General features: G+C 34.5%; 1 protein-coding gene across 1 annotated transcript in view; it reads left to right on the top strand.

Annotated features, from left to right (window-relative positions):
• Klhl1 (kelch like family member 1) overlaps positions 1–27,333 on the top strand; it is a 360,467-nt gene that overhangs the window by 223,841 nt on the left and 109,293 nt on the right. Inside the window, exon 6 of the mRNA XM_006978014.4 lies at positions 8,323–8,509. Within this exon, the coding sequence (XP_006978076.1) occupies positions 8,323–8,509 (187 nt within the window). The remainder of the gene's footprint in view (positions 1–8,322; positions 8,510–27,333) is intronic.

Genomic DNA, 27,333 nt, shown 5'->3' with positions numbered 1-27,333 from the left:
TATAATATCAGAGTGAGGAATTCAAATAAGTAATCTTCTTCAAAACCAAGGATAATTTAGTAAGAGAATTTTGAGCAGTGAAGGTAAATTTGGAATGGCAATACAATAGTGGAAAATGATGGTGTTAATACTAAAATAACTCTATTGGGTAACTTTTTGGCTGGGAGCTTTACTGTAGAGATGAAAAACTTTGATAAGTTATATTGTCATTGGATATAGTTTCATAGGAAGAAAAACATTCAGAGTATATTTATTCATTCATATATCTTATACTTCAAAATAGTTAAAGTAGGAAAAAGTTATAATATGAGTAAAGGTCAATATTTATTTTAAATGAGAAATAAAGACATAGTAGGTGTCTAATATAGAATGAAGAATATTGATGGAGAAATTGAGTTCAGAATTAAGTACATATGTGGTAGAGAAGATTAGCAAAATGTTCTGTTAAAGATTTCCTAGTGAAGACTCAAGTCACTCACAGTGATGTTCAAGAGCAATTTTGTCAGTTTACTATAACAAGAAGTAACGTTCTATGAAATAGTTCTGAAATAAACTATTTCATAAATCAAATATACACTTGATTGATTGATCACAAACTCTTTTCTAAAAGCCTAGAAATATTTTATGATGATTTAGCATCAAACTTGAGAAGTGAATTTGAATATTTTGCTTGTATATTGTACATTTTCAGTTTGTGAGTAAATTATCTAAAACACTAGCAAATAATTTATAATTTATGATTCACTTATTTTTATTTTTAATTCAAACAAGAAGCACAAAACATTTTTATTTATTTACTACACATTTATGACTTAGCATGTTCTTGAAACTTCCTAGTGATATCATGCATAATAAACAAATTCTGTAATGATTGTTGACTTTTTTTACTCTTTTGGGCAATTAAGTCATTATTTATTGAAGCAATGGACTATCATATTGTTTTTGAAAATTTTGTGTAATGTGTTAGTAAAAGATTAAGAAGGAAAAGTACCTGGTAGAAAGAAAGGAGAGAGATTGGGGAGGTAAGAGTGGTGCAGAGGCTTTAATTAAAGATAGTACAACTTATTCTTATAGAAATAGATTAGAAAATCTAAAATTTACACACAGATTCCTGTGCATTAGGATATTGGGAAAAGTAGATGAATAGCCAAAGTAAAATACTAATAGACAATGATTGGCATAGGAGCCTGAAGATACTGAATGATGTTTACCAATAAATGAAGTTACTCTTCAACTGTAGCCTATACACGGAACAATTAAGAAAGCCCTTCTGGTGGGAGAAGAATGGTAGACTTGAACATGCTGGTGTAAAATTAAGCTGCATATATTCAAGACTTTTGATAGCACTGGAACAAAACAGCTGCTGACTAAAATTTATAAGATGAATGAGTGAATGTTCTATAGCATTTTGGGGATATATGTGTTCAAGATGGAGTGAACTTCATAGAGAACATGGGTTGATTGATTTATTTTAGCTTTTAGAAATCATGAGTTTTTTCACAGTGAAACAATATACTCAGCCTCACCAAATAAATGTTAATCATAAACTATAGCAGCACAAATACCGCTTCAATTGTCGAGTAATAAAAACTCTTATTTGGATTAATTTTATGAACACTACTTGCTTTGATCATGTCATTGTTATTTTTATTGAAATATCAAGTTTTACAATTACTTATCATCTAAAGGCAAGCAGAGATTTCTGTACTTGAAATAAAATTAATGAACCTGCTTCTTTTTCAAATAAAGTCTTGCCTTGTTTCTTGAAATGCTGGACGTAGATTCTTTCAGATGTCTCTGACATAAGCTTTACAAGTCAGTTTGAAATGAGAGACATGGAAACCTCTTTTGATTCTGCTTTTTTCATTTATATTAATACATATATAAGATCCCCAAGTCACTTAGACAGGATATTGATTTGGAGAATGTTTTCAATAATAATAATCCACTTTAGTTAATAGTTTGGGAAATAATATTTTCCTTTGTCTAGGAGTATGCTAATAAAACTTGAATTCCCATACTGATGCCAATTTGTGATAGTTTTGTTGTTTTATTTTTATTTTGCATACCAACCACTGTTCCCCCTCACGCCTCTTCTTCTACTCCCGTCTACCTCCTCCATCCCACTCCCATTCACTCCTCATAAGGGGTAAGGCCTCCCTTGGGTATTCTACACAGGCTGCCATACCAAGTAGTGGCGTTTCCAAGACCCTCCCCGCTGCATCAAGGCTGAGTAAGGCATTGCACCATAGGGTATGGGCTATAAAATATCAGCTCACGTACCGAGGATAAGTTCTGGTCCCATTGACAGGGGTCCCACAAACACATCAATCCAAACAACTGTCACCCTCATTCAGAGTCTGTAAATTCTTACTAGTTTGAGTCAACTGTCTCTGTGGTTTATCCCATCATGATCTTGACCCACCTTGCTCCTATAATACCTCCCCATCTCTTCAACTGAACTCCAGGAATTTTAGCCAAGTACTTGGCTCTGAGTCTCTTCATCTGCTTCCATCAGTCACTGGATGTAGGTTCTATGATGACAATTAGGGTAGACACCAATCTAAGAACAGGAAAAGTCTAGTTCAAGCACCCTCTCCTCCATTGCTATGATACTTAGCTGGGGACATCCTGTGGGGTCCTGGGTGTTTCCCTTGCACCAGATTTCTCCCTAACCCCACAATGGCCCATTCTATCAAAATATCTCTTTCATTGTTCTTCCTATCTTTCTCTCCCCCAATTGGGTCATCCAGCACTCTCATGTTCATACCCCCATTTCCTCCCCTTTACTCTCTCTCCCAGTTTCCCGGGAGAACTTAACCATTTCCCCTTCCTGGGGTAATCGATGTGTGTCCCACTTAGGGTCCTCCTCTTTACCTAGCTTCTCTGGGTTTATGGATGGATTGTAACCTGTTTTCCTTTGCTTTGCATCTAATATTCACTTATGAGTGAGTACATACCATGTTTGTCTTTCTAGGTCTGAGTTACCTCACTCATGATGATTTTTTCTGGTTCCATCCATTTGCATACAAATTTCATTATGACATTTTTTTTAACTGCTGCATAATACTGCATTGTGTAAATGTACTACATTTTCTTTATCCATTCTTCAGTTGAAGGCCATCTAGGTTGTTTACAGGTTCTGGCTATTATGAATAATGCTGTGATGAACATAGTTGAGTAAATGTCTTTGTAGTGTGGTTGATAGGTTGATTCCCAATTTCTATGAAACTGCCATATTGATTTCCAAAGTGGCTGTACAAGTTTGCACTCTCACCAGCAGTGGGGGAGTGTCCCTTTTCTCCACATCCTCTCCAGCACATCATTTGTTTTTGATCTTAGCCATTCTGACAGGTATCTCTGGTATCTCAGAGTCATTTTCATTTACTTTTCCCTGATAGCTAAGGATATTGAACACTTCCTTTATGTCTTTCAGACATTTGAGATTCTTCTATTGAGAACTTTCTGTTTAGAATGGTACCCCATTTTTTAATTGGATTATTTGGTGTATTGATGTCTACTTATTTGAGTTCTTTATATATTTTAGAGATCAGCTCTCTGTCGGATGCGGGGTTGGGAAAAGATCTTTTCCCATTCTGTAGGCTGTCACTTTGTCTTATTTACAGTGTCTTTTGCCTTACAGAAGCTTTTCAGTTTCAGGAGGTCCCATTTATTAATTGTTGCTCTCAGTGTCTGTGCTACTGGTTTTATATTTAGGAAGTGGTTTCCTATGCCAATGCTTTCAAGGCTACTTCCCACTTTCTCTTCTATCAGGTTCAGTGTAACCGGATTTGTGTTAAGGTCTTTGATCCATTTTGACTGTCAGGGTCTTCAATTTGATTCCATTGATCCATGTGTCTGTTTTTATGCCAATACCAAGCCCTTTTTATTACTATGTCTCTATAGGAGAGCTTGAAGTCAGGAATGGTGATACCTCCAGAAGTTCCTTTATTGTATAAGATTGTTTTTGCTACCCTGGGTTTTTAGTTTTTCCATAGGAAGTTGAGTATTACACTTTCAAGGTCTATGAAGAATTTTCTTGGGATTTTATGGGGATAGTTTTGCATCTGTTGATTGCTTTTGGTAAGATTGCCATTTTTACTATGTTGACCCTATCTATCCAAGAGCATGGGAGGTCTTCACATTTTCTGATATCTTCTGCAATTGCTTTCTTCAAAGATTAAAAGCTCTTGTTCTCCCAGTCTTTCACTTGTTTGGTTAGAGTTACTCCCGGATATATTTTGTTATTTGTGGCTATTGTAAAGAATGATAGGTTCTCTAATATCTTTCTCAGCCCATTTATCATTTGTATATAGGAGGGTTACTGATTTTTTTTTTTTTAGTTAACCTTGTATCCTAGTATATTGCTCAAGATATTTATCAACTGGAAGAGTCCCTTAGGGTCACTTATTTATACTATTATAACATCTTCAAATATTGAGAGTTGTGCTTCTTCCTTTCCAATTTGTATTCGCTTGATCTCTTTTGTTGTCTTATTGCTCTAGTTACAACTTTGAGTACCATATTGAATAGATATGGAAAGGGTGGACATCCTTATCTTTTTCCTGATTTTAGTACAATTGCTTTGAGTTTCTATACATTTGATTTGATGTTGGCTGTTGGCTTGCTGTAAATTTCCTTTATTATATTTAGGTATATTTCTTGTATCCCTGATCTCTCCAAGACCTTTATCATGAAGGGGTGTTGGATTTTGTCCAAGGCTTTTTCAGCATCTAATGAAATGATCATGTGTTTTTTTTTTTCCTTCTTTCAACTTGTTTATATGGTGGATTACATTGACAGATTTTCATATGTTGAACCGTCCCTGCATCTCTTGGATGAAGCCTACTTGATCATGGTGGATGACTTTTTTATATGTTCATGTATTTGGTTTACCAGTATTTTATTGAGTAATTTTACATCAATGTTCATGAGGGAAAGCAGTCTGTAATTCTGTTTCCTACTTGCATCTTTATGTGTTTGGGTATCAGGTAACTGTAGCCTCATAAAAAGAGTTTGGCAATGTTCCTTCTGTTTATATTGTTCAGAATAATTTCAGGAGTATTGGTATTAGCTCTTCCTTGAAATTCTCTGGAATTTTACACTGAAACCATCTGGTCCTGGGCTTTTATTATTTGGGAGACTTATAATGACTCCTTCTAGTTCCTTAATGTCTATAGGTCTATTTAAATTGTTTATCTGACCTTGATTTAATTTGGGTATATGGTACTTACCCAGAAAATTTACATTTCTTTTACACTTTCCAATTTTGTGGAGTACAGGTTTTTGAAGTATGACCTAATGATTCTCTGGATTCCCATCATGTCTCTTCTTATGTCCCCCTTTTCATTTTTGAAGTTGTTAATTTGGATATTCTGTCTCTGCTTTTTGGTTTAATTTGTATATGAGTTTTTTTCTATCTTGTTTATTTCTCAAACAAACAACTCTTTGTTTTATTGATTCTCTGTATTGTTCTCTTTGTTTCTATTTTATTGATTTCAGTCCCCAATTTGATTATTGCCATCATCTAATCCTCTTGGGTGAGTTTGCTTCTTTTTGTTCTAGAGCTTTCAGATGTGCTCTTAAATGACCATTGTGAGATTTCTCCACTTTCTTTATGTGGGCTTTAATACTATGAAATGTCCTCTTAGCACTGCCTCTGTGATGTATATGTTTGTGCATTTATTTTGTACATGTTGTGCATTTATTTTCAATGAATTCTAGGAAGTCTTTAATTTCTTTCTTATTTTTTTCCTTGACCCAGTGATGATTCAGTTTAGCATTGTTCAGGTTCCATGAGTTTGTAGGCTTTCTGCAATTTGTGTTAATGAATTCTAACATTAAGCCATGGTAATCTGATAAGGTACAGGGGGTTATTCCATTTTTTTTTTTTTGTATCTGAGGAGATTTGCTTTATTACCAAATGTGGTCAATTTTGGAGAAGGTTCCATGAGGTTCTGAGAAAAAGATATGTATATATATATATATATATATATATATATATATATATATATATATTTGTTTTGGAGTAAAATGTTCTATAGATGTCTGCTAGGTCCATTTGAGCCATAACATCTGCTCGTTCCCTTATTTCTATGTTAAGATTCTGTCTGAGATCTGTCTAGTGGTGAGAGTGGGGTGTTCACATCTCCCACTATTAGTTTGTGTATTTTGATGTGTGATTTAACTGTTAGTAAATTTTTTTAAACAATATAGATTCCCTTGTATTTTGGGCATAAATGTTCAGAACTGAGACTTTATCTTGATGGCTTTTTCTTTTGATGAATATAAAATGTCATTCTCCATCTCTTTTGATTAATTTTAGTTTGAAGTTTATTTTGTTAGCTATTAGGATAGCTACACCAGCTTGCTTCTTAAGTTCACTTGATTCAAAAGTTTTTTCTCAACCCTTTAATCTGAGGAAATGTCTGTCTTTGAGAATGCGGTGTGTTTCTTGTATGCAGCAGAAGGATGGGTCCAGTTTTCATATTCATTCTGTTAGCCTGTGTCTTTTCATAGGCAAATTGAGTCCATTGATATTAAGAGATAATAATTCTTATTTTTTGGTTTTATTGGTGGTGGTGTTAGTGTGTGTATTTACGTTTCTATTCTCTGTGATTTGCTGATGTGAGGTTATTTATTGTCTATGTTTTGGTGATTGCAGCTTACTTCCTATGGCTGTAGTTTTCCTTCCAGGACTTTCTGTAGGGCCGGATTTGTGGATATGTATCATTTAAATCTGGTTTTGTCATAGAGTATCTTGTTTTCTCCATCTATGGTAATTGAAAGCTTTGCTAGGTATAGTAGTCTTGGATGACATCTGTGGTTTCTTAGTGTCTGTAGAATGTCTGACCAGGACCTCCTGGCTTTAAGAGTTTCCATTGAGAAGTCAGGTGTAATTCTGATAAGTCTGCCTTTATATGTCACATGATCTTTTCCCCCTGCTGCTCTTAATATTCTTTCTTTATTCTGTATATTTAGTGTTTTGATTATTATGTGAAGGAGCATGTGGCTCAGGTGGTCGCTGGAACCACAGGGAGATGGTTGGTGATGGAGAAGGGAAGCAATTCATATTTTAAAAACTCTGTGTAATTCTGTGTAATACAAATACTTGTGTTATAAATAATTTCTTACTTTTAATATTAACTACACTACATATACTTTAATAAGACTGATTTTATAAGAAACATAAATCTGAGTGTTTCTCTTGTTCAATTATTGTAATACAAAACATGATTTAATAGTATAAAGAAGTATCTGCATATGTGAAGTGGTAAAATTGATCATTATTAGTGTTTTCAACAATGCTGAAACTAATAAACAAGTATGTAATCAAAAATTTTGTCCATTCAAACATTAATACATATTTACTTTTTTAACAAGCTGTAATAATTAGCTAACATTTAAATTATGTCATACACACTATATATTTTAATGAATTTTAGTAACTAAGGAAATTATAAGCACATCAATATATATAATATTTTTCTAATTAAAAATAAAGTTACTAATGAATTGTGACTAACCAATCTATTATTTTCATCTAGACTTGGAAATGATATTCCTGCAAACTGAAGACCGTTATACATATGCAACACTAGAAAAATGCAAGAAACTGGCAATAGAGCCTATCTGAAAGTAATTTAAGCTATATTTTGATTATCATAAGCTATTAAGTTAATTCTACCCATTAAAGTACCAATGCCACTAATATACAATTTTTTATTTAAAAGTATTTTATTTTACATATCAATCACAGTTTCCCCTTCCTCCCTTCCTCCTGTTCACTTCCCACCTTCCCCAGACAAGCTAGGTTCAAACCAAAAATATAATATACAGTTTTTAAAGTTTAAATCCTAATTGACCTGACCTTTTTAAAATATTTTCTAATGATTATCTCCATATTTGATAAAAATGTGAACACAGAATTATTTTAAACTAAAATTAATACATGCTAATTAGTTAAAAGTCACTTTGATGTCAATAATATTAGAGTCAATCATTTTAGTATAAATGACCTTTTGCACATATATCATAATTAGAAGATTGTTAAACTTATACAATGAGCCAAATTATCAACCTAAGGCAAATTTACATTTAATTATTTTGGTTACAGTGTCTAGATTTCTTAGGAAAAATAGGAAAGGCAGCAAGTATATTTGATTATTTTATTTATAATTTTTATTATCTAGTAAAACATTGCTATCCTGTTTTCTAAAGTTAAGAGTAATGGGATAGGAACTAAGCTTCTATTGTCAATACAGAAAACATATACTCACTAATTAAGAAATAGCATTAACAGTGACTGTGTATTATTCCCAGATACTTGCTGACCTTGAAAACCATGCACTATTTAAGAATGATTTGGAATGTCAAAAACTGATTCTGGAAGCAATGAAGTACCATCTATTGCCAGAAAGAAGAACTTTAATGCAAAGCCCAAGAACTAAGCCCAGAAAATCTACAGTTGGAACTCTCTATGCTGTTGGGGGAATGGACAATAACAAAGGTATGTGCTTCTAGATCTACATTAACTCAGACCCTTTGTTGCTCCTTGAATCAATTTGGATAGTGCAATTTGTACAACCTAACAATATGTACACAAATGTTTGTTAAAAATAACATATTTAAAAATTAAGGGAAACATTAAAACTGTTACTTGCAGTTCATAATTGTTTCTTATATGTCTTTACATGTTATATTAATTTCGGTTAATTATGTGTGAAATAAAAAACAGGATTTAAAACGTCTGCTTGGAAAACAAGAATTATGTGTTGAATATATCGCAATGATACTTCAGTTTTATGACAAAGAAATACAGTATGAAAGGATTGGTCTTCTGGGAGTGCAAGAATGAAGCAGTTCTGCTTTGGGGAGCTGAGAGTTTCACACTGGCAACAGAAAAATGGATATAGAAGAACAAATTAGTATATTGAATGTCATAAATTCAAAATTTAATTATGTGTCTCAATAGTTCTTGTTTTTTTTTTTTTTTTTTCAAAAAAAATATAGATTTATTGATGAGAACTCAGTCTAAAGTGAAGTTGTAACAGGAAAATAATTAGAAAATTCAAGATAAAGCTTTATAAGTGAGACAGAAAAATAGCAAATATAATATCAAAACTCAATAAAAACCAGAAGAGTAATTTAACTGCATGTCAGAAACACACATATGTTTGTATAGTTAAATATCAACTGAAAATATTACACAGGTAATGATCAACACCATAGTAATGTGTGTGTGTGTGTGTGTGTGTGTGTGTGTGTGTGTGTGTGTGTGTGTAAGATAAGAATCATACCCCAATGTCACAGATAAAATCTTCCCCAAGATCATGAAAGACAAATTTGCAAAACTCAAAAAAGTCATATTTTAGATACTGGAAACATTCCAACACCAAATGGGAAAAAATATATAAAGAAATACCACACAGCAAGCCCTCGTTAATATACAAAACAAAACGAGAGCATTAAAATATGAAGAAGGGAGGCTGGAGAGATAGATGCATGTAAAGAATCTGGTTTGGAGTTTTTGTAAAAATGTAATGAATATGAATATTTGTTCTCTTTAGTGCTTTAGCTTACACACAAAACATGTACACACACACCTGTGTCCAATGATGCTCCTACACCCACACATGTGTGCGTGCACTCACACACACACACACACACACACACACACACACACACACACACACACACAAAATGCTAAAGCCGGATCCTAGGATTCAAGTATACTCTGCTAAATTATTGTCATTTACTCTTTAAACATGCTATATTCCACATGAAAAAAAATGTATGATCAATTATAGTTGCAAATCTTCAGAGGGTAGTATTTATCCTAAAACAAATGTTGTGAACATTGAATAATAAATCAATATTACTAAAACGTCATGATATTTAAAAAAAAAAGAAGTAGGTACTAACTTGAATTTTTAGCTGCTAAATATATGGTACTATATAACTGGTTACTGCAGAATATTTAATGGCATTGCAATGATCTCTATGAAATTTTTATGTTTTCCAGTCCAACACTGATGTATCCACAAAAATTTAAGCAAAACTTTATATATATTTCCATTTCTATTTTAATTTCCTGATTTATTTAAAGCCAATAGCATTCTAATTGGTGGATACCGTCTCTTAATATAGTTTCTAAAACATAAACTATATGAGAATATGGAGTCTGTTTAGTTAAATTGTTTATATGAATATAAACTTTTCTATACACAAAGTAGTCATTCTAAACTGAAGAAATCCTTTAGGTATTATTAAACTGTCCCAGGCATCTTAATTTTTTGTTCTTTTATAATTAGCAACATTCAGATATTATGACACTTATCTGGCCATGGTAGCATCTTTGGCACAGGTACTCTGCATGCTCCGAGAAGAGAACATAAACAATACGCCAGCCAAATCCTCTGTTTGACAATGTTGATTTGCCTGCATGACGTGCTAGAGCAATGGTAACACAAAGCTGTGGGAGTAACTGAGCAACAACTGATTTGACTTAAGGCCCATTCCAAGATGTGTAACCTATACCTGACAGTGCTTGGGAGTTCAAGAACCTGATACCAGATTGTCCAGGGACCTGGGGTAATAACTACAGTAATTAAAAAAAAAAACTGCAGCAAAAAAGTTACTCAACAATATATCATTACATTCTGTTATTCTCATCTATCATTGCCTTTTTCAGCCATCATCAGAGGAGACAGAAAGTATGTGAAAGCCAGAGAGGATAGGGATACCATGAAAACAAAGCTCTCTAAAAAAATGTGATTGAAACTACTATGAACTCACAGATACTAAGGGTAGCATGTATAGGCATGGCACAACGGATCTGGTTGTGAAGGAATGTGGAGAAGAATTAGGAAGAGCATAGTATGGAAAATATATAATTAGGATATATTATGTGAGATAAAAGTCTATTTTTAGTAAAAGAAGTGTGTGTGTGTGTGTGTGTGTGTGTGTGTGTGTGTGTGTGTGTGTGTGAAAATATGGAATGCCACAGCATATTTCTGATTAAATCAGCAATACATTGGATTAGCTTGTGCAATCTGTAAATAGTTATTAAGATTTTTGTTTTGGGCACCGATCTATGAGTATAGGAGAATGTCATTAGGAGACATTTCATTAAATTTTTGTGTACCAGTCATGTTTGTTTTTATCCTGGGCCTCTGGGCTATCATGACTTTGGTTCCTGGACATCCAGGCAGCATTAGCCATGGGCTCCCTCTCCTTGGATCAGTCTTTGGTGGCCACTCCCACAAGTTCTGTACCACCATTTTCTCATCACATCTTGCAGGCAGGCGGTATTGTAGGTTGAAAGTTTTGTGGTTGAGTTGACGTCTCAGTCCACTGCTGGAAGCCTTGTCTGGTTACAAAAGATGGGCAGTTCAGGCTCTGTATCCCCCACTACTGGGAGTCTTGCTAGGGTCACTCGCGTAGATTTCATGAAGTTTCCATTGCACTAAGTTTCTACATTGCCCCACAAATGCACATCCCCCAAATCCCTGTCATCTCTCCCAGTACTCTCTCCCTCCACCCCTCCCCTTGCCTTTGCTCTCCTGTTCCCATCCCCACTTGCCCCCAGTTAACCGGCAAAATCTATTCTATTTCCCCAAAGACGTCAATGCATACTCGCCTTGAGTTCTCCTTCTTACTTAGCTTCTCTGAGTGGATTGCAGCACGATTATTCTTTACTTAAAAGCCAATGTCCACTTATAAGTGACTTCATATCATGTTTGTCTTTCTAGGTTACCTCAGTCAGGATGATTTTTCTAGTTCCATCCATTTGCTTGCAAATTTTGTGATGTCATTATTTTTAACAGCTGAGAGTAGTACTCCACTATATAAATATACCACATTTTTTAAATCCATTCTTCAGTTGAGGGACAGCTAGGTTATTTCTAGTTTCTGGATATTATACATAAAGCTACTATGAACACAAATGAGCAAGTATACTTGTGGTAGCATGGAAAGTCCTTTCGGTATAGGACTTAGAGTGGTATAGCTGGACCTTAGGCAGATCAGTTCTCAATTTTCTGAGGAACTTCCATATTGAATTCCATAGTGGCTGTATGAATTTGTACTCCTACCAGCAATGGAAGAGTGTTCCCTTTGCTCCACATCCTCTCCAGCATGAGCTGTCACTTGTGTTTTTGATCTTAGCCTTTTGGACCTGGGTAAGGTACAATCACAAAATAATATTGATTTTCATTTTCCTGATGGCTAAGGATGTTGAACATTTCTTTAAGATTTTCTGAGCCTTTTGAGATTCCTCTGCTTGGAATTCTCTGTTTTGATTGGCATCCCTTTTTAAATTGGATTATTTGGTTTGTTTATATATAGTTTATTGAGTTCTTTATATATCTTGGATATGAGCCTTCTTTCTTGTGTTAAGATAGTCAAAGTCTTTTCCCATCCCCAGCATGTTCTTTTGTTCTCTTGACAGTGTCTTTTGCCTTACAGAAGCCATTCAGCTTAATGAGGTCCCATTTATTGATTGTGGCTCTTGATGCTTGCACTATCTGTGTTCTGTTTAAGGAGTTGTATCCTGTGCCAGTGCATTCCAGGCTATTCACCAATTTCTCTTCTATTAGAAGAAAACCACTGATTTTATGCTGAGGTCTTTGATCCACTTGGACTTGAATTTTGTGCAGGTGTAGCATGAATTCTAATTGGTCTTAATAATGAAAACCCAGAGTTAGATATCAGCGTAAATACTGAAAAATCAGAGAAGTAAAGGAGCCAGACAATAGGGAGACTTCTACCAAATCTTCAGACTGAAGAGGGGCTGACCTCCTGTCTCTTCCTGCCTTATATTCTTGTCTCCATCTCCCTAATGCTGGGATTAAAGATGTGTGCCTCCCAAGTACTGGGATCAAAGGTGTGAGACACCACTGCCTGGCTCTGTTTTTCTTTTAGACTGGTTCAATCTTGTGTAGCACAGAGTGGCCTTAAGCTCCTAATCTTCCTACTTCCTCCTCCCAAGTGCTGGGGTTAAAGGTGTGTGTCATCTCTGCTTGGCCTCTATGGTTACTAGTGCCTAACTCCACACTCTGATTGCCAGGCAAGCTTTATTTGTTAGAGCACTGTGGGTGGAAGTTTCTCTCCTGCTTTCCTGTTCCCAAATAACCATCAGCCTCTTCCTAAATAATTGACACGGAGGCATGCTATTACTTTTGAATGCTTGGCCAGTAACTTAAGTGTATTACTAACTAGCTCTTATTTAAATTAGCCCATAATTCTTATCTATGTTTAGCCATGTGTCTTGATACCTTCTATCGGTGTGGCATTCTCATCTTGCTTCCTCTGTGTCTGGCTGATAACTCCTGACTCCACCTTTCCTCTTCCCAGCATTTTTAGTTTGGTAGCCCCACCTACACTTCCTGCTTAGCTACTAGTCAAATAGCATTTTATTAAACCAATTTTGAGTGACAAATCTTTACAGTGTACAAGAGAATTATTCCATAGCAGAGCACAAAGAAAGTATCACCATATTGCAGGGTGATAGATATGGATCTATTTGTTTTCTTCTACATGGTGATATCCAGTTAGACCATCATCATTTGTTGAGAATGTCTTTCCCCTCATTGTGTATTCCTGGCTTCTTTATAAAAAATCAGGTGTACATACATGTGTGGATTTACTTCTGCATCTTCAATTGGATTCCATTGATCAACCTGTCCAATTGTCGTTAGGGGGGGTTTCATCCAGCAACTGATGTGAGCTGATGCAGATACCCAGAACCATACACCAGGCAGAGCCAGTGGAACACCTCAGAAGAGGGTGAAGAAGGATTGTAGGAACGAGAGGACCATGTCAAGAATCGACTAAGTAGGGCTCATTGTGGGCCAGAGAGACTGAAGTGACAATCACAGACCCTGAAATTTCTTTTCTGAAATAGGTCTTCTGCATATCTGTTATGGTTTGCTTAGTTTGGTGTTCTTGTTGGAGTATGTGGGGATGTCTCTTCCTCCTTTGCCTGTTATTGGGACCCTTTTCCTCCTACTGCATTGCCTAGTCCAGCTTTGATATGAGGGTGTGTGCCTTGTCTTATTGCAACTTTTTATTCCATGTCTTTTTGATATTCCTGGGAGGACTCCTATTTCCTTTTTTTTTTTTTTTTTTTTTTTTTTTTTTGGTTTTTTTTTGAGACAGGGTTTCTCTGTGTAGTTTTGCGCCTTTCCTGGAGCTCACTTGGTAGCCCAGGCTGGCCTCGAACTCACAGCGATCCGCCTGGCTCTGCCTCCCGAGTGCTGGGATTAAAGGCGTGCGCCACCACCGCCCGGCCCTATTTCCTTTTTTTAAGGGAAAAAGAGAAGAAGTAGATCTGGGGGGAGATTCTGATTTCTTTTGTTAGGTTAGAAAGATAATGTTGATGATAAAAATATTCATATATTTATATCTATTTTTACCATTGGAAGACTATGACCTTTTCAAGGAATGGGAGGCATTGGAATGAATTTTGACAACTAGTAATTCATTGTGAAAACCATAAACTAGCTACGACATAACAGGTTCTCTTCTTTTGAATCCAGATATATTTGTAGGGAGGTGATAGTCTTCTAGAGAAACCATCATTAAAATCAGAGAGAGATGCCTGTTCAAATACTTGATGTCACTAAAAATACCAAAGCCCTGATATTTCAGGAGGCTATAATAATTCTGAAAAAGTAGAATGATAAAATGGAGTACATAAAAGAAATAAACTAAAATATTGCAAGCAGCCCAGTATGTGTGTATGTGTGTTTACTAGTATTAAGGATACCCCAACAGTAACCAGGATGGCCTTTAGTACTTTATTATGTAATTTGTGAGTTAACTTCCCACATTCTCAGTAAGACATCAATGACAAATCATATAGGAATTGTCAAAAGTTTTTGAAAGTCTCATGTAAAGGTTAAATAATAATTACTGATAATTTTAAAGTTGTATTTGTTTTTGGTTGATGATGCTATTTCTTTCTGCATAATTATTTGTTACCTTTTAAAAACAATATTTAGTGTTGTAGTCATCTTATACTTTTCATTGAGATATATAAATAAACATAATTATGTTTAAGTCATTTAAAGCATGATAAAATTATTTCATTCTTACAGATTTTTTTCAAGATTTTCAGTTGCAGCAATAGTTACACATGCTTTCTCTTTGGCATCTTTTCAGTACAAACTGTGTCAGTTAACCAACTCAAAATTAGGATTTTTTTTAAATTTCATCATTTCAGACCTCACTTGCTTGGCTCTCCTACTTAAAAGATAAGAATAAAACAAACTTAGTCATCTATGAGACTCTGGAAGACAGAGCAGAGAAGGTCAATTCTCCCAGTGCATTCATCAGAATTTCCCTAACCTAAATAGTGATTTCTTATAGTATAATACCATAACTGTATTAGATATAAGTGTGAGTATGTAAGATGTTAAATAAAATTTGGTGGAAAGTATTTTTTCAAAAATGCTTTATTAGGTATATTTTCATGAGTTTACTGATATTTAGATTATTTCTGTCATCATAGGAATCATAGGAATAGTACCACATTTTTCTTCAGTTAGTATGTTTTTAAAGATAACATTAATTTCATTCTTATTATGACAACCTCAGAAAAAGAAACTATACAATAGTATAGATTGAAAGAACTAGTATCATTTCATGGCATAAAAACATCATTTTTACTATTCCACACTTTACATATGTGTACATGTGGTCATATACATAGCTAGCTATAACTATCTACCTACCTATAATTATATTGGGATATATTTATATCTTCATCATCTTCAATAAAACATTAAATATGTGTGTGTGATTTTTGTATCATTTTAATTCAGTACTTCTAATTTTCTGTATTAAAGTTTATATTTTTTTAAACTCTTAACGAACATTTAAACAGTTTACCCATATGGAAATGATAAAGTATATTGAGCTTGACTCTGCGAACTTTATTGCAATTATATTCATGTTCCTATAAAAATTTTAATCACTACTATTTTCTTACATAAAATTGTATCGCTTTCTCTTGGGTGATTCTACTTAGGAATTCAATGGGTGAAAAAACATGGCTTCAATGGTATATGGATTAATTTCCATCTGTAAAACATATGCAGACATATTAATAAATTACATAGTGTTTTATTCTGAAAATTACCTATGTTAGAAATAATTGTATAATGAAACCTCTAAGTCCTTGGATTTTTAATGCTTATTTATTTAATTTTATGTGTATGAATGCTTTCTTTCATGTGTCTGTGTACTTATACTGTCTGAGGTATCCTTAAGATGGCATTGGATCTCCGAGAAATGCAGTTACAGACAGTTGTGAGCTGCCATGTGATTTCTGGGAATTGAACCCTAATTACTCTAAAGAAGCAACAAGTGTTCTTAACCACTGAGCCATATTTCTGGCCCTCAAGACCCATTATTTTTGTGTCTCTTTGAAGGATGGAAGTGAATATTATTTGTTTTTGTTTTCCTTTTGAGACAGAGTATCACTATGTAGACCAGACTGGCCTCAGAGTCATAGAGATTCACATGCCTCTCTCTCCTGAATGCTGTGATTAAAGGCATACACTCGCTTCTCCAGAATGTTTCAATGATTTAATGTATTTAAACATGTAATCATGTGCATGTTCAGGAATATACAAATATATTCTTCCTTTTCTGATAATTTTGCATTTTGTTTTACTGGCTATACTATATAATATCAAGATAAACAGAAGGAGCACATAGGACAGTGTAGCTAATGTTTTTTCCAGTCCTGCCTGACCCACGGTCAGGACAAATCTCTCTCACCCACCAGTCCCACAGCCATTCAGACCCAACACAGAGACTTACATTACTTATAAACTGTATAGCTGTGGCAGGATTCTTGCTAACTGTCCTTATATCTTAAATTAACACATTTCTATTAGTCTATAAGTTGCCACGTGGCTCGTTGCTTCCTGGTAACTTACATCTCACTTTTCATGGCAGTGGCTGGCAGCATCTCTCTGACTCAGCCTTCCACTTCCCAGAATTCTCTTCTCTCCTTGTCCTGCCTATACTTCCTGCCTGGCTACTGGCTCAGTGTTTTATTTATTAACCAACAAGACCAACACATTTAACATACAGAACATCCCATGGCAGGACAGTTCTGTCATTTTCTTTATTTTAAAAGGAACAGTATTTATGCTTTATAGATTTGCTGTTAGAATCTAGTAGGTTTCATAACAAGCCTAGGGAATTCTGAAAGATTGATGAACATTATGTAAGAAAACACACCAGGGCTTGTTATAACATTAATTTCTGCATCTAGAATTTGTTTTCTTTTGTCAGACTGTTAAATAGAATATCACCTTCCAAACAAGAATCAGGTACTTTGAGAGAAACATTTATGACATGTGAGAACTGTTGTGATGATATTTTATTTGTGCTTAATTGTATGTAAAAGTATATAAATTATAGTTAAAATGTGATATTTAAGAAAGAATAAAAAAAGCATTAATACATCTTCAATATACTTGTGACCATTTGTTGTTGTTGTTTGTTTTTGTTTCTTTTCACCTAATAGGTTAGATCTGTAATTGGTTGAATCCAGGGGTGTGTAATACAGATCTGCACGTCTGTTTCTGTTTCATATATTTAGTTTATGTACTATGAGTGGTATTGGCAATACCTAAGAGCATAGGAGTGAAAATCTTTTGCTTGCTGTGTGTGTGTGTGTGTGTGTGTGTGTGTGTGTGTGTGTGTGTGTATGTGTGTGTCTGTGTGTAATTATGGTAATGTTCAGTTCCTTGTTTTCAGAGCAGTGATATTTTGGAGTAATAGTTAAGTCTCTGTGGACTATTTTGGGGCTTACATTATAGATTCTTTCTTCTGATGTGGAGACACTAGATGATTTAGAGCTATGACAGTCTTCCTCAGTGTCCCATTCTGAATCTGCCAGTGTGTCCAACATAGTCTATCACAATTCCACTGGTCACAAGGAAAATATGTCTCCAGATCTCATCCTTGGTTTGAATATCATCTGTCCTCAGTGAGGGCTGCCTTCCACAATCATTTAATTCTCAAGAAGTCTTCCTTAATTGCCTTCTTGCTTGACTGCCTTTATTGTTTTCCTGAAGAAGTATATAATTTTCAAGCCCCAGAATGTGAAACATACGTGATTCACATGAATAAAATTGATAGCTGTTCCTATAAGCTACAAGAAAAGGACTTGCTGGTTTTCATCATGAATATTTTGTAGTTAAGGAAGAGACAGATATGCTTAACCTGGTAACCTAATGAACACACATTGAAACATCACATGGAATTTAACTCTGTTATGACCATTGTAACAAAATGTGTGAGAATGATAACATACATGAAAGGAAGGTTTGCTTCCTTCGTAGGCTGAGAGGCTTCAATCCAAGGTGAGCCCTGTTGCATCCAGCTTGGTAGCCCGGCACATCATGGTGGCAGGGCACTGGTGAAGATGGATTATGTCCCTCATGGTGAACTAAAATGAAAACCTTTGAAGAAGTCGTTTGTCCAAATACCCTTCCAGGGGCATGTTCCCTAACTACCTTCTATTGTGCCACTTCCCTTAAGAGTACCTCCCCCCCAGTAATGCTGAAGGTTGACAAACAACCAAGTCACAATACCTTAGGTTATCATACAGATCCAAACATTAGCATTATAGGAATACACACAGCGCATGGGTTAGATATCAGTTCAGAATTAGTCAACTTAAAACTATGTGTAATTTTCCCACTGTCACTAGTTTTCAGTCAGAAACATTTTTATCATAAACTTTGTAATCTTTGACAAGAAGAATCCCCTTTTGATTTTTTTTTCAATTTTTGATTTTCCTGAAAACATAACCTTACATTTTACAATTTCTTATTTTATTCTTAGTTCTGCTATTACAAAATTTTTGAATGTTTATAAAGTAAAACAGTGATATTTTAACTATTAATTATAGGAGCTTCACAAATTTTGTAATACATTGATGGACTTTAAGAGTTCTATATATCTGAATGGAAATAACACCGATTCTTTATCTTAAAAATTATATTATGTATTAAATTAGAACACCTGCTATAACAGTGGAGGTGTTCAGTTATTAATTATTTTTTATATAATTTCATTCATTCTTTGAAGAATAATTGTAGTCATAATGCTGAGCCTACATATAAATTGATTGTATGTAATCTAAATAATTATTAACAATTATTCAGAACTATGAGTATAAATTCATTAATACTCATTTATTCTTTACTATTAACTCTTACCTTTATAATCCATGTTTGATCAATTTTTATGGGCTTCATGCTTTAATAACCTATCTTAAAAATATAATGTAACAAAGATTTTTTTAAGGTTTAGCTTTTATTTAAACTAAATTCTAATACTAAATACAATGAAAAATGACATTAGTAGTTTTAAATAGTAAAGAAAAATATGTAATAATGTCTTTGAAAGGTATGTTCATGACAGAAATTTGTGTTATATGTAAAATAAATCTTAAAAGGTCTTAATAAAAAAAACCCTAGAGCCAGATATTGGGGTGAAAACTGAAAGGTCAGAGAAACAGAACAAGCACAGCCAACCTTACCTCACCAACTCCTCAGCTGATCCTGTTTCCTCATACTGAAAGCCTCTGAGTCTGCACCCATGAGGATCTCTACTGAATGGCTCAAAAGCTTCTAATTCCTGGTCCTCCCACTGTAGCTGGAGTTTTCCTGCTTTGCCCACAGTCAGGACAAATCTTTGTCACCCGCCAGTCCCACAGCTGCTCAGACCCAACCAAGTAAACACAGAGACTTATATTGCTTACAAACTGTATGGCCGTGGCAGGCTTCTTGCTAACTGTTCTTTTAGCTTAAATTAATCCATTTCCATAAATCTATACCTTGCCACGTGGCTGGTGGCTTACCGGCATCTTCACATGCTGCTGGTCATGGCGGCGGCTGCAGTGTCTCTCCACGTCAGCCTTCCACTTCCCAGAATTCTCCTCTCTCCTTGTCCCACCTACTTCCTGCCTGGCCACTTGCCAACCAGTGTTTTATTTATTGACCAATCAGAGCAATTTGACATACAGACCGTCCCACAGCATCCTACCTTAAGAACTCAAGTTTCTGTTTCCTCATGAATTATATACCTTTCTGCTTCCTGCCATCACTTCCTGCGATTAAAGGCATGTGTCCTTCTAAAGCAAAGACATGAGATCTCAAGTGCTGAGATCAAAGGTGTGTGTCACCATGCCTGCCTCTGTTCCCAATATGGCTTTGAACTCATAGAGATCCAGATGGCTTTCTGCCTCCCGAATGCTAGGATTAAAGGCATGTGCCTAAACTCTTTGTTTAATACAGCGGCTGTTCTGTTCTCTGACTCCCAGATAAGTTTATTGTGGTGCACAATATATCAAGTACATCCCCCCTTTTTTGTCTAAAATAAAAAAGTTATAACTAATATGAGAAAAAATATGTACAATAAGTATATACAATATATACAGTCAGAAATTACATTAACAATGTCTAGTCCATTAACATTTGACATATTCACACAAAAATTTCATTAATTATCCTATTTTGGTGAGTCCAATACAGAATTTCTTTACAATGTATAAAAATCCAATCCAATGTAAAATATTCAAAACAAGCAGTTCCTTTTTAAATCAGATAAATAATCTACCTTTTTATCTTATCAGTTATATTTAATATTCATTATGAAGATGGAGATATTAAAACAAAACATTATTTTTAAATTATTTGTTATGACAATTTTGTGTTTTCAAAGTGCAAATCATGTAAAGTGATAATTTACCTTAAAGTGACAAATAAAATTTCATACTTTGTGGTCTACAACATGATGGATTTGAATGCACATATGTTGTATAATGCTGTGGAATAATTCTCTTGTACACCATAAAGGTTTATCTCTTGAACTGGTTAATTAAAATGCTAATTGGCCAGTAGCCAGGAAAGAAGTATAGATGGGGCAACTAAACCAAGAATACTGGGAAGCAGAAAGGCAGAGTGAGAAGTCATCAGCTAGAAGCAGGGGAAACAAGATGAGAATTAAGCAAGTTTTGATAAAAGGTATCAAGCCACATGGCTACACATAGATAAGAATTATGGGTTAATTTAAGTATAAGCACAAGTTAATAATAAGCCTGATCTAACAGCTGAGCATTTATAAGTAATATTAAGCCTCTGAGTCAATTATCTAAGAAGCAGCTGCTGAGTATTTGGAAGTTGCTGGACAAAGAACCTTCCACCAACAGTATGGTGACTGATTCAAACCTCTTGAAGTATAGTCATTCATACTAAACACCTGGCCTATTTATCTTTTCTTTCTCTGTGGTCAATTTAGACAATGCAAAAGTGACTTTTAATCTTTATTCAAATTTCAACACGTCCTCAGATTTATAGATCTATAACAATTATATTAATATCAGTTTACATAAAACATATATTTTTCTTTGTTCAGTTATCTCTAAACCACTAATCTCTACTTTTTCAGTAGCCTTATAAATCTAGTTACACTGGAAAAAGATATTTTAATTTATTAAAGTATTTTTATGGACATTAAACATATGAAATGTCAGAATTTAACTGTGAGCATGTGTACATTTAAATAAATTATTTGCTTATAATATCATACTAGTTTATTGTTTTTCTACCCATCCATCCATTTCAGTTTTGTCAACATTAATGCACTTCACCACAACTACATCACCTTGTAGGTCATTAACGAGATTATGGTGGCCGTGTAGAGATTTTGGATACACCATCTTTGGTGAAATGTACCAACCAGAGGTGTTTGTGTACATGAGTTTTGACAGATGCACACAGCTAGGAAACCAAGCCATCATCAATCCCCTAGGGGCTCTTCCGTTGCTCTGGTGTTCCTTAGGTCATCCTACAGTCAGTGTTCCTCTCCGTACATCCAAAGCCTGACACAGCTGGGCTGGGGCAATGGCTGGGCAGTTATATTTTCTTGCTGTGAAAACATAAGGCCTGAAGACACACACACACACATAAACAGCTGGGTTTTGCAGCACATACCTGTAACCCCAGCCCCAGAAGCAGAGGAAATGGTAGTATCTGGAGACTTGTCCAGCTTGCCCAACTAAAATAATGAACCCTAAGCTCAAAGAAAGAATCTGATTCATATCCATTATATATATATATATATATATATATATATATATATATATATATATATATATATATATAATGAATTCTGAATATATGAATATGAACATATGTGAGCATTATTATTGTTATTGTTATTTATTATTATTATTATTATTATTATTATTATTATATTATTTGGATAGACTTTGCTTAAGATACCAGGCTTTGATATCTGGCCACACACATGCATTTCTTCTACATATATGCACTCAAATTTGTACATCACCGCTATATAAGACAGCTTACAAAATGGTTAAAATGTAAAATTACAGGAAAAATTCCCTATATTTTAGAAAGTACATCAATGCCCAATTAAATCATAAAATATGCTGTTGTTACTGCTCCTAAATATTATAAAACCTATCAGCTATTGGCTTACCACTTATCAATCACTGATTAAAATTTGGACATTTTTTTCAATTTCATGACTGTAAAATATTTTTATGTACTAATATAAGATGAATTTAAAACTGCTGTCAACGACTTTTAAAAAAAAATGTATGCACCCTATTTTTTACTCAAATTATCTTCACTCTTGACTTGTAGAAATGCTTTTAGGAGTGTGCAACATTTAATGTTGTTCAGAAATATAAATACACATTATATATAATGATGTACACAAATTAATAGATGAATTAATATGAAGAGAAAAATTCATGAATAAACTTTCAAGTAAGTACAGATATTTTATTTACTCAGTTACACCATACAACAATTGTAACTGTATGCACACAAATACACACACACACACACACACACACACACACACACACGGGCTAATGGTGAGAGTGGAGTCATACTCAAGTTTTCTGATGTGCACGTATAAAACAAGAAATGAAAACACTCAAGTTCAAGAAGTTTGATGATCCATGTGGTTTGATGATTATAACTGCACCTTTCATTATCCTTTTATTTTATATTAGTTAATTAAAAGCAGAGCATAAAGCTAAATCTAAATCAGTGATACAATATTGCCTAACAAACTCACGGTTCTTTATATAATGTCCTGCAACTCCCTTCTCTCAAAAATGGAGATTATTAAAAATGTATTTTATTTTGTGTCATCAAGAAAATGACCAATAGAAACAAAATATACTGTACAACTTTTTAAAATGTACTCACAGAGTCAGAAGATTCTTTAATAGATTAAGGCACTACTGTCAAGGTGATGACCTGAGTTCAATTCCTGAAACCTACTTGGATTAAGAACTGATATCCACAAGAAATTGGATGAGAACTGATTTCCACAAGATACCTTCTGACACTCACATTTTGCCATGCTGCATGCATGCCTGCCCAATACACAAAAACACACTCATAAAAATTAAGTAAATAAAACATAAATACATGTATTTATATGTTGATGTTTATCTAGTGGATACAAATTTGTGTTTTTGATAAATGTAAGGGGTTTTTATTAATTAAGAATTTGAGCATCTTGTAACTGCTAGCTATGTACTGACTTTAAGATCTGTCTTTTCACCAACAGTTTCCACTATTCTGAATGCCTAAAATTTTACTTATTCTGGTAACATTAGAGTACCTTGAAACTTGAAAACTTTATAGTAAAATGATTATCTAGATATTGGTGTTTCCCATGATTATAATTAGAATAATAATACCTTCTATCTTTTTAAGACACTTTAAGACATGTCAGTTTAAGGACACATGAAAAACAAATGCTGATTCAAAGTGTTGCATTATTGGTGATATTTTAAAATATTTTAACATACTCAGGACTTCAAATATTGCCAATCAAATTAATTATCTCTACCTCATCAAAGATAGTCTATAGATGCTTACATGGCAAATACTAAATATGAATTTCTGAGAGTGTTGCCAAAATTTTCTTTTCAAATTAAAGAACACAGTCTTGGGTCCACTAGATGGTTCAGCAAATGAAGGTGATCACTTCTGAGACTGGCAACCTGATGTCAATGTCCAGAATTTACATGTTGGAAAGAGTGAACTGATTTCCTCAGTTGCCCGCTGACCTCCTCCTTTACACTAGCATGTACATACATATACACAGTAAATTAATAAATAAAAAATAAATATCCATTAAACTTATTAGGAAATACCAATTGTTTGAGTTTTGGTTTTTTGTTGTTGTTGTTGTTTTCTTTTTCTTTTGGTTTTTTGAGACACTGTTTCTCTGTGTAACAATCCTAGCTGTCCTGGAACTTACTCTGTAGACTAGGCTGGCCTTGAACTCACAGATATCCCTGCCTCTGCCTCCTGAGTGCCAGGATTAATGGCATGCACCACCACTGCCCAGCAGGAGTAGTAATTATAAAATGAGATTACAATGATATTTATTTCACTTCCAATTTTTCACATTTTCCCCACATTTGTATAGTTCTCAGATCATAAGTAAATTATTTTCAGAGCATCAAATTCTGCTAAAGTAGTTGTTGAGTATCAATTGGAGTCACTCTTATTAATGCTGGTAGAAAATGTCAAATGTTTTCTTTTGTTGTGGGTTAAAGTATACAGAAAGCTACAACCACAAACAAAAATATAAAATAGTGCATGGAAATATTAGTTATAGGAAATCATCAGGCAAGAAAGCTATCAGGGAAGTGGGGTGAGTGAGCACTGTGGCTTCTGTGTGTGTGTTGGAGGGTCAAGTCATGTTGACGAATGATGTTGGACATGCACATTACTCTATGAAACTTCCTCTTTCTAAACATAACACTTCTATGTTTTGTTTCACCAGTCAGGCTTTGTTAAATTCTTCCTTTTCCCTTAATTTTATGAGAAGTTTAAAGGTGGAGGTTGTCAAACTCTATGGCCTGAAGGCCAAATGTAGCCAACTATATTTGTATGGTTTATGGACTGTATTTCATAGATTATATTGGTTGAAGAAAAAAAATTAATGATACGATTTCGTGATTGAATTTGATTTGCATTCTTTGAATTTACATTTCAGACTCCATAAAGTTTTATTGGGTGTTGTTCACTTGTTTACTTTTTATAGGGCTCCTTTTACTCTGTGTTGGTCATGTGGTTTCAACAGAGAAACTCACAAGGTGACCTATAAAGCCTTTTGCTTTTGTTTCTTGGCTCTTTAAGAGAGAGAGGAGTAGGAGATGAGAGAAAGATAGTAAGTGAATAAAGTATACAAATATTGACAAAGTAATCCTATTCTCTGCATTTCTAGGAAAACTAGGATACCAAATGTCACATTAATTTGACTTCAATGTAATGTACCAGCAGCTAAAAACAGTTTCTAAGCAATTTTACAATGTCAGACCAAAGGCATCCTCTAGGCAACCTCCTTCTCTCTCTAAGAGCATTCTTTGGAGTTTCGATAGAAAATGCAGCCTTCATTGATTATTTCTTAAATAGGAAGCTGAAGAGTTAAATTAAATGACAATGTTAAATGCTTGGATGCAATTCTTAAAAAACTGGGCATGGAAGTCCATTCTGGTTGTTCATCCATAAGTACCTTTCTAAACATTACTGGTGTTTGTTAGCAATTCCCTTTTTCAATTTTGTTTCTCTTGTTATCTCTGTCTCTCTCTATTTATATATTGTGTGTTTTTGTGTTGTGTGTGTGTGTGTGTGTGTGTGTGTGTGTGTGTGTGTGTGTGAGAGAGAGAGAGAGAGAGAGAGAGAGAGAGAGAGAGAGAGAGAGAGAGAGTTCCCAGTAGCTTTACCACAGGAAGTAAAATAGGAACACAAAACACAAAAGACTCAAAATCAGTCACCTTCAGACATTGGAAGAAATGCCATGAGATCAGCTGTAATGAAAATTTATAAAAGAGTGATTTGTAGACAGGAGAGCAAGTAGCAAAGTTTATACTTAAAATAATTGTCCACAGTGATAATGTCATACTTTATCAAATGTGAGTCTTGCTGCTTGGAGACCTGTATTGTTGGACTTAATAGTCATCCCTGGAATACATGCTATAAGAATCATAGAAGTGAGGGCTGTCTATGTTAGACATGATACTAAACTGTGCTAACTGATTTAGTTAGAAGAAACAGTGTTTATATGTCATGGTAGGACCTATAGGAACTCTCAAGGCCTGAAAAAGTATCATTATTTTGATTTATCCAAAGGAGAATAATGATTTTGAAAGATGATGTTCTCTTGCTGTCAGAGCTTTCATCATGCATATATCTGTGTGTAGTGTGTCAACAAAAAAGCAGAGACACATTTCACTTTTGAATAAATCATTTGTAGAGTAGTTGGTTTCATGGAAAAAAACAAATTAAAAATCTGATAATCTTTCAAAATTAAAGTGGAGTAAGTAGTAACACAATTGGATTTTTGGATTGTTCATTTTTATCGTGCTACTCATGATAGCAATGAATACTAAATGAAACTCAGTGAAACAAGCTGGTCATGTCAACGGTATGCCAAGCCCATAGGAGCAGTAGACGTGGCCAGATAGTGCTTAGCTGAGTGGTCAAATAGCAAGTCAGCATTCACCTCTTCTTGTTGTATTACCTCCTTGTTAATAACTTACTGGCAGCCGAGACTTATAATTAATTTTTACTAACAACTACATTCAAATAAGCTAGCTATTGTGGAATAATCTTTTTTTATACTGTGAAGATATGTCTTTTCCAAGGCACCTTCTTATTGGTTTAATAAAGAGCTAAATGACCAATAGCTAATCAGGAGGTATAGGAGAGACTTCTAGGCAGAGAGGACTCTGAGAAAAAGAGAGGCAGAGAAGCCAGCTAACCATGGAAGGAGTCAGACACAGAATTTGATAGAGGTAAAGTCATGTGGTAGAACATAGAATAATAAAAATATAGGTTAATTTAAGTTGTAAGAGCTAGTTAGAAACAAGCCTAAGCTACAGGCCAAGCTTTCATGATTAATAAGAAGTCTCTATGTCATTATTATTGAGCTGCAGCCCAAAGAAAAATTCAAGTACATATGGTGCCCAACAGGAAAGGTGTAAATCAACATAGGGTCTAAGAAGGCTGAAAAGCAAAGTTCCAAGCAGACTCAGTACTTGCAGTCTACAGAGGTGTGGGCTCTTTTAAGGGGCCCTGCTACCAAACATTTGAATGGAGTTTGCAATGTGCTAATCGGTTTCAGCAACTATGTAGAAGCAGCTACCAGAACTAGGGCAGATAGACCAGCACCAGGCTGAGGCCTGCAGGCATAAGGCTCCCCTCTCATTGATGTGAAGGGGACAGAGTCAGTCTCCAG

The sequence above is a fragment of the Peromyscus maniculatus genome, chromosome 9 (genome assembly GCF_049852395.1).
Source record: "Peromyscus maniculatus bairdii isolate BWxNUB_F1_BW_parent chromosome 9, HU_Pman_BW_mat_3.1, whole genome shotgun sequence".
In the NCBI taxonomy this organism is placed as follows: domain Eukaryota; kingdom Metazoa; phylum Chordata; class Mammalia; order Rodentia; family Cricetidae; genus Peromyscus; species Peromyscus maniculatus.
The sequence above is the reverse complement of the archived record's forward strand: the minus strand, read 5'-3'. Positions and strand labels throughout refer to the sequence as shown.